At 54.7% G+C, this 12,499-nt stretch overlaps 1 protein-coding gene across 3 annotated transcripts; it reads right to left on the bottom strand.

Moving 5' to 3' along the window:
- Nucleotides 1-21: 21 nt before the first annotated feature.
- Nucleotides 22-8,768, bottom strand: LOC113958596 (ectonucleoside triphosphate diphosphohydrolase 8-like). 3 transcript variants are annotated; one of them, XM_027666979.1, is made up of 10 exons: nt 8,694-8,768; nt 7,948-8,084; nt 6,926-7,043; nt 6,306-6,456; nt 5,136-5,295; nt 4,112-4,345; nt 2,665-2,937; nt 1,946-2,056; nt 1,022-1,159; nt 22-785 (listed from the first exon to the last, which is right to left on the bottom strand). In XM_027666979.1, exons 2-10 carry the CDS (start codon nt 8,068-8,070, stop codon nt 603-605), a joined length of 1,491 nt encoding a protein of 496 aa, XP_027522780.1. In that variant the 5' UTR covers nt 8,071-8,084; nt 8,694-8,768; the 3' UTR covers nt 22-602. The 3 variants fall into 3 exon arrangements, with proteins under 3 accessions (XP_027522780.1, XP_027522782.1, XP_027522781.1); XM_027666981.1 differs by having other exon boundaries at nt 8,494-8,728; XM_027666980.1 differs by having other exon boundaries at nt 8,554-8,728.
- Between the last annotated feature and the right edge of the window lie 3,731 nt (nt 8,769-12,499).

The following is a 12,499-nucleotide window of genomic DNA, read 5'->3' as shown; positions in this document are numbered from 1 at the left end:
ATGAGATGAGATGAGATGAGATGAGATGAGATGAGATGAGATGAGATGGACCCTCTGGAGGGGCACAGACCACACTTCTGACTTTGGATGCTCAGTTTTCCTTTTCTCTCCAAGACCATCTCCACATAAGCCCAAGTGACAGACCCTGAGCAGATGGGGTCCTGCAGAGCCCTGCATACCTGCACACCTGGAGACAAGTAAGAGCCTGGCACTCCTGGCAGGGACCGAGGTCATACCCAGAATGGCTCAGAGCACCCCGACACCAGGTGCCTGCAGCCGAGCACCAACAGTCTGGCACTGGGGAGCTCTTCCAGAGCCAGGCTGGCTCTCATGGGCCCACATTCCAGGGGAATGGAGCTGTATCTGTAACAGGCAGCAATGTGAGAAGGCAGACAGGCATGGCTGAGGCTTCTGTAGGCTGATCCCATCAGGTGTCCATGAGAGCAGAGCTCCTCTGGAAACCTCACATATGCCTGTCTGCATGTTGGGGGCCAGTCTCATGGAAGGCCAGACCCCAGTTCTTTGGTGCCAGTCATGTAGGCAGGAGCACAGGGGCCCCAGCACAATTTATACCTCCTGGGCTCCGAAGCACAGCCGGGCTTCTACACCCACAGGAGCAGGAGCAGGGCAGTGAGCCCCAAGACAAGAGTGAGGATGATGAAGGTGATGGCTGCAGCCCACAAAGAAGGCATGTGCCCCTTCACCCTGATTGGAGCCTCCGCCGGGATCATGTTGGTGAGGTTCAGCATGTACCCCAGTGTCCAGCCAATGTCAGCACTTCCTGCCTGCCCAGGGAGAGAGGGAACAGAGTGTTAGCCCTGCAGGAAAGCCACTGATATCACAGGGCCACTATTTGTGCTCAGCCCAAGCAGGGTGCAGCAGCTGCCCCCACACCGGTGCCACACCAGGACAGAGACAGGCAGGGTTCTCTGGACCATGGCTCCCCTGAACCACAACACAGGGGCTGGATCTCCCCCAGTGCCACCTCTGCTCCCCCCCACAGGCTGAGGGTGCTGCCCACCTTCATCTGGAAGAAGATGTTTTTCCAGCTGGTCTCATTGAACTTGTAGGCGTCGAGGAGGAGTGTGAGGATGTAGTTGGCATTGGCACAGTATTTAGGCAGTCGCTTGGGATCCTCTTTAGGGTAGCTGGAAGATAGCTGGGGTGGGGAACATTTGGGGATGAAGGGAAGTTGTCCACAGGCAATTTCTGTGCAGGGACAATGCCCTGACAAGTGCTGCATGAGCGGTGGTGGCTCCACAGTCACCAGCATCCAGAAAAAGACTTCTGGACCAGGCAGTGATTTTGGACCTCTCTACACAGGGCAGCTCCTTTGGGGAGGATATACGTTCCACATGGAAACATGTGGACATATTGGAGCTCCTCCTGCCCCAGATTCTCCCATCTCTCTGCCCCATGGTGGTGCCACATCTCTGGGTCTTATCCATCCCCATTTTTTGCCCAGAGATGTTGTGGCTGCCTCATCCCTGGAAGTGTTCAAGGCCTGGTTGGATGGGGTTTGGAGCAACCTGGGCTAGTGGAAGGTGTCCCTGGTCATGTCAGAGGAATGGAACAAGATGAGATTGAAGGTCCTTCCAACCAAACCAGCCTGGGATTATACGATTCTATGGTTTGACTTGTCTCCAGAGTGGTTCCAGCAGCCGTCTCTGCTCTCACCATCCTCCCGTGCCACAGATCCACCTCCATCCCCATTCCCACCTTCATTCCCAGCTCTTGTGCTGCCCTTGCCTGCCCTGGTGCATGAACATCCTTGAGTGGATGCAGGACAGTCTCAGCTCCACACAGCACAGGGATGGCTCAGCTGTGCAAGGCACAGGTCAGAACTGGGCAGCCTTTCCCTGGACGGGTCCCTGCTGATCTCCCCCCACCCCAGAACCCCTTTGCTTGTGAAATTCCCCCACAGCCTCCGTCATGGGGAGCTTACATCTTCCCAGCTCCTTGTGCAGAGCTGCTCAATGGCCTCCCTGGCTGTGGCCAGCGGCTGCCCCTCCGTCAGGTTGAGGAACTTGAAGTTGTAGTAAAAGGCAGAGAAGGCCTGAAAGGAAGAGGCAGAAATGCTGGTGAGCTACAGTGGGGAACCCCCAGCAGCTGCCCCCATCTCCCCTGGATCAGGAGGTCGGGTTGGTCCTTCAGAGGATTTGCCCCACCCAGGGTAGTCCCAGGGCAGTGCTGTCCCTGTCCCAGCAGAGGATGGGCTGGGAGGTCAGTGCCTGCTGGTGACAGCAAAGTGACAGCCAGCAAAGGCAGAGCCTTGCCTGAAGGCTGCTGGCTAAACTCCTGGGTTTTTACCAAAAACTTGGGTTTTGACAAACACCTATTTTATTAACACATCCTTGGAAGCATTTAAGGCCAGGTTGGACGGGGTCCTGAGCAACCTGATACAATGGGTTGGGGCGTGGAATGAGATGATCCCTTCCAACCCAAACCATTTTGAGGCTCTGTGATTATTAACACGGTCCCATTTGGAGATTTGGCTGAAAAACCTGGCAGTGGCAATCTTTGGCATGTCCAGGGACAGTGTTAACTTGAGAGCTCCTTGCCCCAGTTCACTGCAGGGAGGTGACAGTGCCCTGGGGCGGGCGGGGACACCACAGCGCTCAGGGACGTGCCCTGCCCTGGGGCGGGAGAGCGGATCTGCCTTACAATGAACTGCCCTCGGAGTGGGGGCTGGTAGACGCCGTCGAAGGTGCAGTCCCGGGTCTGGCCGCACGCCGAGAAGTTGAACAGCTCCCTGACGGCTGCCAGGCACCCGCTGGCATTGCCCCTGCCCTCCAGGGTCACCGTGCTGTCACCGACAGGCAGGCGGGCGTCGCTCCGGTCGGTGCAGGGGCTGGCGCGGAAGGCAGACAGACGGACCGTTTCATTGTAGCCCTTTGGGTAGCAGGGGTGATAGACCCGTGTGCTGGGGGCCGACGCCTGGGGACAGCAAAACACAGGCTGCAGCCTCCTCCAGACCCTCCTGGCAGGCAGGGGCCAGGACTCACCCAGAATCCCCCCAAGGCCACGGGCACCGGCATCTCCCACCTCCTCAGCAGGAAAGATCCTCCTGCTGTTCAGTCCTGGTCTTGTTTGGCTGTCTTTGTCCCAGCCTCAGCCCAGCACTAATTGTTACTCTACTTTGTCTCATCCCCTCTTCCACTGAGGGAGACCTGTTTCAGAGTCCCAGAGTGTGTCTCCCCTGGCCAGCACGATCATTTTTGAGGCATGCAAAACCCTCTACACCCATCTCTAGCTCTGGCTCTAGCTCCAGTCCCAGCCAGAGGCAGCACCTGGGACCTTCCTGGCTGTACAGCAGGAGCAAACCCCTCTGGATCACCGAGGCTGCTCTCCTGGCAAAGTGCAGCTCCATGAAGACATATTTCACCTCTGACCTTCAAAAAAATGGTCCAATAAAGGTCTTCAGTTCACTTTTCTCATGTTCTTGCAGTCACAGAGTAGTAGCTGAGTTTCAGGGGGACCTATAGGGTCCCTGTGCCAATCCCCTCCTTAGAGCATGACCAACTAGAGCAGGTCACTCAGAGCCTTGTCCCATCAAGTTATGAGTAGAGTATCTGAGTATCTCCAAGGATGGCAACTCCACACACTTCTGGGTTCTATTCTGATATCTGAACATTCTTATTGGGGCAAACTTTTCCATCTGGTTTGAAACTCAGATGTTCCAAGTTGTGCCTGTTGCTTCTTGTCCTGGAACTTTGCACCTCTGAGAACAGCCTGGTCCCACACTTTTGTGCACCCTGTGTACAGCCAGAAGATCTCTCCTGAAGTGCCCTTTTGACTTCCCTCATCCCTGGAAGTGTTCAACGCCAGGTTGGATGTGACTTGGAATAACCTGGGCTAGTGGAAAGTGTCCCTGCCCATGGCAGGGGGGTTGGAACAAAATGGTCTTTAAGGTCCATTCCAGGGATGTGATTCTACGATTCCCATGCTCCTCTCCACATTTGCCCTGCTGTGCTCCAAGGAGCCTGTACTTGCTCTCAGTCCTTGCTGATACCTCTCTGAAAGAGCCTTGCCAGGTCTTATTTTATGCATTAACAAGTCTGTGGTTGGCATCATGAGACTAGAGGCCAATTACCCCTTAGTTCCTTCTCACCGCAATTAATTCCTTTGCCAGCCGCTTCAGCATCTCGTTCTGCCCGTAGCAGAGGTAGCTGTGGGTGTAGATGTTGTAGTTGTACCCATATAGGGTGAATTTGGAGGCTTCATTCTGGTTTAGCACTGAACCTTTGGGCATAAAGCTGATTTGAGTGGATGCTCCTCCAAGATCCAGTGCCCCAAAAACGTTGGCCGCCTCTGGACGGAGCCACATGTGTGCTTTGGGAGAGAACTGCCAAGGACAGGAAAGGAAGAGGAGTAGTACATGGCTGGGCTTAATTGCTCTCAGCAGAATTCTCATTCCATTGAACTCAGCAGGATTCTGTTGCTAAATTCAATGGTTATTCCTGTACATGAGGCCCCATCAGCACCCTGCCCAGCCAGCCTGGTCCTTTACCAGAGAGATGGAACTGTCTGATGGTCAGGATGTGCCCACATTCTGTGGGCTCACCTGGCTCTGAGTCACCAGTCCCCAGACCAAAGTGCTGGTGGGCACCTGGGGCCCTGCCTTTCCCAAGGACCAGGCTGCAGAGGGCTGGTGCAAGGGGAAGGATGTTCTGTCTCCGACAGCTCGCACAGGAGCCCAACGGTGCCAGCACCACACTGAGCTGTGGCAGGACTGGGATAGAGGGTGACAGGACAGAGTTTTGGTCCAAGCTGCCTTCAGACCGGCACATTGAACCAAAGCTGGTGTCTTCCAGTGCCACAGGGAGATGGAGCTTCCCAGGGCAGTGAGACAAAGCCCAGCAGGAGCAAATGGTCCCCACTGGGCTGTGCAGCCAACCTCGCTGTCCCTGAGAGACCCTCTGTCCACACGGTGTGGAGATTGCCCTGAGCTCTTAACAGACACCCCCATTCCTGAGTTCTCCCCCATTCACTGTGGGCAACCACAGGATAAGTGCCTCCTTCCCCTGGGATATCCCCCAAAGCCTCTAACCCTGACATCTCCTGTGCTAAGCAAGCTTCAGGAAAATTGGAAAAGCTTTATTAGCAGAGGAGTGGGTGTTCGACCCTTCTCCCACCTTAGTGAAGGAGTCCAGCAGGTAGTTGATGGTGATCCAGCCATAAGCCCCCTCCTCCTCTCCCGTAAGGATTCGGGCCCCTTTGAAATCCACAGGGTACTCTTGCATGGTTTTAGTGACTTCGGCCAGGACTTGATCTGCTACTGAACTGTTCTGTTCCCTAGGAAGGACTTAAAGGTCAAGACACATACCCAGCTAAAACCAATACTACAGAGGAAATCTCAAAGTTCCACATACTCCCAGCCCTTGCAACAAGCAGTCTTTATGAAAGGAAATTTCCTGCTGCATGAAGCTGCTCATAGGGTGTAAATCCCAACTGTCTAGGCTTGGCATCACACATCTAGGAGCAAGAGCAACCTCATCCCTCCAGTGCAGCTTGATCCCAGTGACACAGATGTTTCCCAGGACACCCTTCCCTGCCTAAGTATCATCACAGTGCTGGGGGACAGAGGAAGTTGTGCTGCAAGACCCAGATTTGAATGTCACCCACTGACTGCACCCAAGGCAGGGCTGGTTGCTGAGCTCCATGGGGTGTTTCGGGAAGGTTCCAGCCTGGTTTCAGACCTCTGAGTGTGGAAGATATCTCAGGTCTTGCTCTCTGAAGCGAGTAACCCTCAGGTTATGGCCCAGCTCCTTCCCAGGGACAGGGTATGACTGCCAAGGCACAGGAATAACGTGGGATATCTGCAGCCGTAAAACCAAGAGCCATGAAATGAAGGTTGATATTTGAAGAGAGCTAATATGGGCTGGTGAAAGGTAACAACAGGTCCTGCATCACCTCATTGCCTCTGACCCCTGCTCCCCCACCAGCACCCATCCACCTGGGCAGGTGGCACATCCCCTGGTGGCATCTCAACTCCCTTGTGCTCAAGGAATCATGAAGAGCAAACAGAGCTCTGAGAAGTGTTTCTTGCTTGGAACTGGGCATGCAGCACCATCCCAGGATGTGGGCCCCTCTGAGCAGTCTCGCTGCCCCAGAGGCAATGGCTCAGGACAGCTCAGTCACACCCCTGTCCCCACAGGGCTGCCTTCTCCCCTTCTCCCCATTCACCCATCCCTTGCTCATGGCAGAGTGGGATCTGGGATCCTGGCCCCACACAGGACATTGTGTCCTGGCAGTGGCTGTTTGCAGCTCTGTCACTGCTGTCACCCCGTGCCCCACAGCAGTACCTCAGTAGCCTCATGCCAGCTGTTGCTCCGAGATAAGCTGGGACATCCCTCTGTTTCGCAGCAGGAACAACCTTCAGGGCTTTATCCAGGCATTCCCTTAGGGAATCACCGGCTTTAGGGGGATCGTAGGCATAGCTTGATATGCCGGGCCCTGGAAGAGAGTCAGGGTGGGACAGGCTGGTCGGAACAGCTCAGGAAGGGGATGAGGGAGGGCTCAAGGCAGTGAGGTCTGTCACCTCTTAGCAACAGAGGTGCTTTTCCAGGGTCCACTGGAGACTTGATTGACCCACATTTATTTCCTCTCCTATGTATTCCTGACATCTCCCATGCTTTCAGTGTCCCCAGCTCTATGGGTGACACCTTTCTCAGCCAGGACAGCAGCCGGGGGCATTCCAAGGCAGAGGAATGAAAATTCATTCACCACCCAGGTGTTTCAGTCCCACCCAATGTGTGGGCACCAGGCCCAGGGGTCAGGGATACCCTGCCTGGAGCCAGGGCTCCCCACCGTGCCTGCAGTGCCAGCCCGATGGACAGAGCTGCCTTAGAGGGAGGGCCAGGTCATCCCACCCACCACTCGAACACACAGGGCAGCACAGAGCCCAGGGCAGGGGGATACTGACCCTGGACATCACAGGACAAGGTCTGACTGACCACACCAGTGTCGTTCTCCTTGTCTGAATCCCACTCGTAGACAAACAGAGAGGTGTGGGATGAGCCCGCATCAAACACCATCCCATACTGCAGGGGAAAATCAAGACATCATGGTAGTGGAGGAGCAGCAGCAGCCTGCCCCTGACCTCACCATGGCCCTGCCAGGGTGGTGGGGTAAGAATATGCCCCAAAACCCATCTCTCTGAGGCACAACCATGGCAGAGCAGAGTGGTGACCTCAGCACAGGCATTTCTCACGGCAGCTGAGGGACTTTGTCATTCCCTCTCCTGAGGTCTGTGCAGCAATGCCAGCTCACACAAACATTTCCTTCATTGTTTCCTCATGCTTTTTCATTTTCCTTCATGGTCACATACCTTTTGTTTCTACACTGGCCCCACCTTGGGGCCAGCAATTCACCAACTCCAGTGCTCTCTGCAACCCCACAGCTGCACCCAGCCTGCGCAGGGACTGGCAGGGCCATACCAGCCCAGTCCAGGAGCCCCCTGCATGTCCCCCATAAAGCCCTCCACCTCACCGTAAAACCCTGCCATCCCTCTTCCAGCAGCTGGGGTGGGATGCCAAGCTGCAGCGGATGACAGAGGGGAGGCACGATCCTCGTGCCATGGTGTGAGCAGGTTGGGACAGGCTGGTGGGAGGTGGCAGGAACAAAGGGCCTATGGAGCTGTATCACCCTGCCCTGGGAGAGCAGAGGGAGCAGGTCAGGGCTCTGCCCTACCTATCTGCCTGAAGGTAATCTCCAAACACAGCCTCTGGTGGCTTGTTCCAGAGGAGGCTTCTCCCTTTGACTTCGAGGTGACCAGGCTGTGTTTCTTCTGCCTGCACTCTGAGGTGGGAACAAAACACCCACCCTGCTACTGTAAGGCAGTTCCTAGTGGCCCCCCTTCCCCTGGAGATGAGCTGTTGTCTCTGAGCACCTGCCCAAGGTGACAGATCTCTCCAGTGGTGCTCAGGGACCTTCTTTTGGGCTCACCTTGACCCTGGGTGGCAGTGTCACATCTTCAACCTTCACCAGGCTGAGAACAAGGGCGATGATGGAGAGTGCCACCAGTGTCCCAATGATGGCACTGATGAAGAGCTTCTTGTTAGCCATCATTCAGGTGAAAGCTCCTGTGAACCCAAACAAAGGAGAAAGGTGATTGGACACCTGGGAACATGTTGTCAGTGAGATCTACCCCAAAAGGTGACACTGTCTCAAGCTGTGCCACTCAGAAATCCTGGTGGATAGTCAGAACTTTTCCTGGGAAAAGCAGTATTAGGGTAAAATAGGAGGAGCAAAGGAGAGAGGGGTTGGTTGTCCAGCAGCCTGGGACAGCTGTGATGGGATCACGACAATCTTCCACATCCAGCACCCGGTCCTGCTCAGCTCCCTCCTACTGGGAAAGATCAGGTTTGGGAGGAACAAGAGAAACACTGCAAGGAACAGAGGAGAGTATGGGGAAACTGCAAAAACCCTCAGTGGGAGGGGAGGGGAGAGTGGCTGGTTGCATTTTACAAGCTGTCAGTAAGGTCAGCTCACCTGTGGCACTCCCGGCCCCACACCCAGATGTGTGTCTCAGGGCTGGCTCAGAGTCCTTACCGTGGCTCTGTGCTCCTTCGAGGGCAGCAAACCCACTTGGACTTGCCTTTTATATCCTTTGGAAGTGGATACTGCTGGAAAATCCTTCCCCCTTTATTTTCTCCCAGAGATCATCAGCCTTAGGCAAAACTCTCTAATATCTGTTCTCCCATTTGTCTTGCAGTTGTATTCATGGCCCAGCTTGGCATCTTCCTTATCTTCAGCCTGTTAGTCCCTCCTCCTTATTTGAATGGAATCACATGAAGGACATATCTCTCCTTTTAACCCTTGTCCCTCTTCCTCTCTGCTGTCAGAACCCACCCCCATTTCTGTTCTCTCTGCTTTCACCAGCCTTAACCTTCCCATTATGAGTCTCTGTGAGGTCTGTAAGAGGTGGCAGTGATTTTTCCAGTATCCAATGCCCCGGAATCTCACATAGAGTGGTAGGTGCCTTGATAATAAGTTTTATTAGAATGAGATCACATCAGAGGGGGAGGATGGCCCTATGAAGGCAGTCTCAGCAATGCTGGCTGAGCTTTGCCAGGGGACACAGGAGAGGCCCAAATGACACTTTCATAGCCCAGCTGGGACTGTGGTCACCCCTTCCCTGTGTGTGACCCAGCCTGTGCTGCTCCTGAGCTGGGGGTCCCTACAGGCCCCAAGGGGAGCTGAGGGAGTGGGGATGTCCCCAGCTCTGCCAGGAGCCTCCCATTGCTCTGGGCAGGTTGGAGGCTCAGCAGGGCAGGCAGGGTGTTCCTTGGGCAGGGTATCCCATGGGCAGGGTGTCCCATGGGCAGGGAATCCTGTGGGAAGGGAATCCCACAGGCAGGGAATCCCTCAGGCAGGGAATGCCACCCCAGCCCAGATCCTGCCCTGGGAGCGGAAGGGCTGGGGAGCACAGATCTGCTCTCTCTGGGCCACACAACCAAGCTGCTTCCTGCTGATTGAGCCCCTGATAAGAAGCTGGCAGGGTTGTCACAAGGGCAGTCTCCTGGAAAGACCCAGTTCCAGCTGCCTGGGCTGAGCTGAGTCACACAGGGCAATGCTGGGGACGAAACGCTGTGCTGGGGAGCCCTCACTGTGCCTGACCTTCCCAACTGTACCTGACCTTCCCAACTGTACCTGACCTTCCCAACTGTACCTGACCTTCCCAGGCACCTTCTCAGTGCTTTCGGAGGGCTGGCCATGTGCTCTGACAGTGCCACGCTGTGCCATCGGGGTGCAGCAGTCCTGGGGTGCTCCCTGTCCCTCACTGAGCTGGGGGCTGTGCTGGACCCTGCTGTTGGCCAGTCCCAGACCTCCAGGCCAGTCCCTCTTCCTTTTGCCCCAAATCTGGGCTCTTTCACCCTGTGTGCGAGAAGCTGATCCACACATAGAGTTGTTTTTATTTCATATCTATGCAAAGATGGGTGCTGGGTGGTGACTCCACAAAGCTGGCACACCTTCAGCATGCCAGGTGCCCAGTTTTATACACTCATGTCAATAGAAACCAGCATTTCCCTCTAGGTCATGACCTAAAGCTGCAGCCATTGGCTTTGCATTCTCTCCTTTCCATTTAAGGATATCTTGCACACTTATTTTACTACTCATGCTCTATGGGGAAGGGGCTTATGTGAGTAAGGGGTGATCACAGCCTGTGGGCGGGGATTTTACAATGCTAATGAGCACAAAGATCATACAAAGTTGGTCTTTGTCATTTGATTTGTAGTGTCCTCCTGCTCTGTGCTTCTCAGGTCATGGCTCTCAGTTCCTGCAGGTTTGGTTATTCCCTCGTCTTTCATAAGTTCTTTTGTTTGTCCTGTCCTGTACTTTAGTGAATTTTTAACCTTCTCATTGTACTTCATTTCAAGAAATCTCCACTTTGAGACATAGGGATATGTCCACAGTACATTTCCCATAAGTCTCACCCTAGTTGTGGAAAAGCATAGTTGACTCTTACCTGAAAGAACAAAATCAGCATATACTCTTTCATTTTGTGATGTGATGGTGCATCAATACAGTGTTTACAGGCTCATGGCACTTCGTTTCAACATCCCCATGGCAATCTCTTTTGGGGTGGCTCCTGGACTTGTGGCATGGATGTCTGGAGCCACTGCCACCACTCCTACATTCCCTTCTCCAAACAACACATAACCTTTGGATTCACATGGATTTAGTCGAAGGGGGTGATGAATGTCCACTACCTTCCCTGCTCTGGAAAAGCCCCGTTGACTGCACAGGGCTGTTCTGAGCATGGGGGTCTCATCTCCACCCAGGACAGAGAGGCACCAAACAGCCCCAGTCCTTGTGTGGCACTGCCAGTGCACCCAGAGCTGACCAAACCCTCCAGCTCCAAATCGAAACATGGGATGAACAACTCTTCACTTGACTTTTTCTGATCTTTCTTATAGTAAAGAAACAGACCCAGAGGTTTTGTTGAGGGGCTGTTCCCCCTCTTGCCCATGCCGGCCCCAGGTGCAGCCCTGCACCTCTGCCAGATGATGCTGCCCTGGCTGGCCTCTGGCAGGGTGAGGACACCCTGGCTCTGTGATACACCCAGTCCTCAATTTTCTTCAGGTAATCCCACCCAAAGGGGTTTCTCTGCTGAAACGCTGACTCTCAGGGTGATGTGGTGTCCCAGCACTGCAGGACCTGGAAGGGCCTGGGTGCCTGGCCCCCCAGGGGCACCTGTTCTCACGTGGCTCCCCTTGGGTCCTTGGGGCCCATCAGCCCTGTTTGCCTTCAGGGCTGTGCTCTGCTGAGAGTGAAATGTGATATTTGCTTGTCATTGAAAAAGGGACCAAATGTCTCATTCTGACTTCAGATAGACAAATCTGCTGTGGAGAAGGGTGGCTAGAGTACACACACACCCCTGTTTGATCTGCTTTTGACATGTATTTGTTTGTCTGTGGCCTTTAAAGTGACTGTGAGACTCAGAAGGGAGTTGCCAGGCTGGTGCAGGGACTCAGTGGGGCTCGAGCCCAGCCATCACTGCCAGTCACTGGGATGACTGGTGTTTGTGAAATGAGATCACCCCCATCACTGACATCTTCCTGGTGCCTTCTGAAAGGAAATCACCCTGACTCAGGTCAAAAGGGAGTCTCTCATTTCCCCACCACTCAATTTCTGCACCATGAGGTCACCCCATTCCTGGGGGTGGGAGGTGCAGGCAGTGGCTCAGTGCACGTCCCATGTCTGCAAGTGAGCTGCACCACTTGCTTCTGCCCCACATCCCCCTTCCAGACATACCCTTGATCTTGCTGTGACTTGTCCCAGCAGGGACCAGCTCCAGCCCTACCATCCAGTCTGATTCCAGCAAAACTGGTGGAGTTGGGGTCATCCCTTTTGGATACCCTCACCTGTTGTTCTTGGCTGGCAAATAGCACACCAAACCTTCCCTCCTTCCAGCTGCCTTTTCCAGTGTGCATCCTGATTAAACATGGCCTGACTGTCCTGACTGTGACTATCCTGGTGCCACCTCCCAGCTGGGGGTGCTCTGCATCAGGGACCTGTGCCTGGAGACAGCCCCTGTGCCACCCATGGGCACCCCAGTCCATTCCCCTTCCCTGTCCACAGCTACAGCACAGCAGGGCCAGGTCTGGGAGTAGGTCCATCCCCCACAGTGCTCAGATGGGACTTAGCACAGCACCTGCCTCCTTGTGAGAGCCCCAGAATTAATTAATGATATCAGTGACAGTATTTGGACACTGGCAGTGGCTGAGCCCTGCAGGGCAGGGTGCCTGGGCAAGGCCCCAGCTCCCTGCTGGAGGGATGTGCTGCCCAGCACTGCCATGATGGGCTCCATGTCTGCTGGGATGCACCGGGATGCTCCAGGAGGTTGAGGCTCTTACTCCCTCACCAGCTGTGTTGCCTGAGGGTGAGAGCATCAAGGTCAGGGTGTCTGGGATCTGGCTCACAAGAGCCTCAGGTGAGGGCTCTCCTCTGACTCTGGACATCCTGAAGGATTTTTCTTCCTGAGCACAGGGAA

Source organism: Corapipo altera, unplaced genomic scaffold (assembly GCF_003945725.1).
Source record: "Corapipo altera isolate COAL_440 unplaced genomic scaffold, ASM394572v1 93, whole genome shotgun sequence".
NCBI classification, from domain to species: domain Eukaryota; kingdom Metazoa; phylum Chordata; class Aves; order Passeriformes; family Pipridae; genus Corapipo; species Corapipo altera.
The sequence above is the reverse complement of the archived record's forward strand: the minus strand, read 5'-3'. Positions and strand labels throughout refer to the sequence as shown.

Excerpts from the sequence above, each read along its gene's own strand:
- LOC113958596 (XM_027666979.1), bottom strand. The coding sequence starts at position 8,070 with ATGATGGCTAACAAGAAGCTCTTCATCAGTGCCATCATTGGGACACTG. Across the intron at positions 7,044-7,947 it reads CACTGCCACCCAGGGTCAAG|TATGGGATGGTGTTTGATGC; the intron begins GTGAGCCCAAAA and ends TTTCCCCTGCAG. Across the intron at positions 786-1,021 it reads ACATCTTCTTCCAGATGAAG|GCAGGAAGTGCTGACATTGG; the intron begins GTGGGCAGCACC and ends CTCCCTGGGCAG.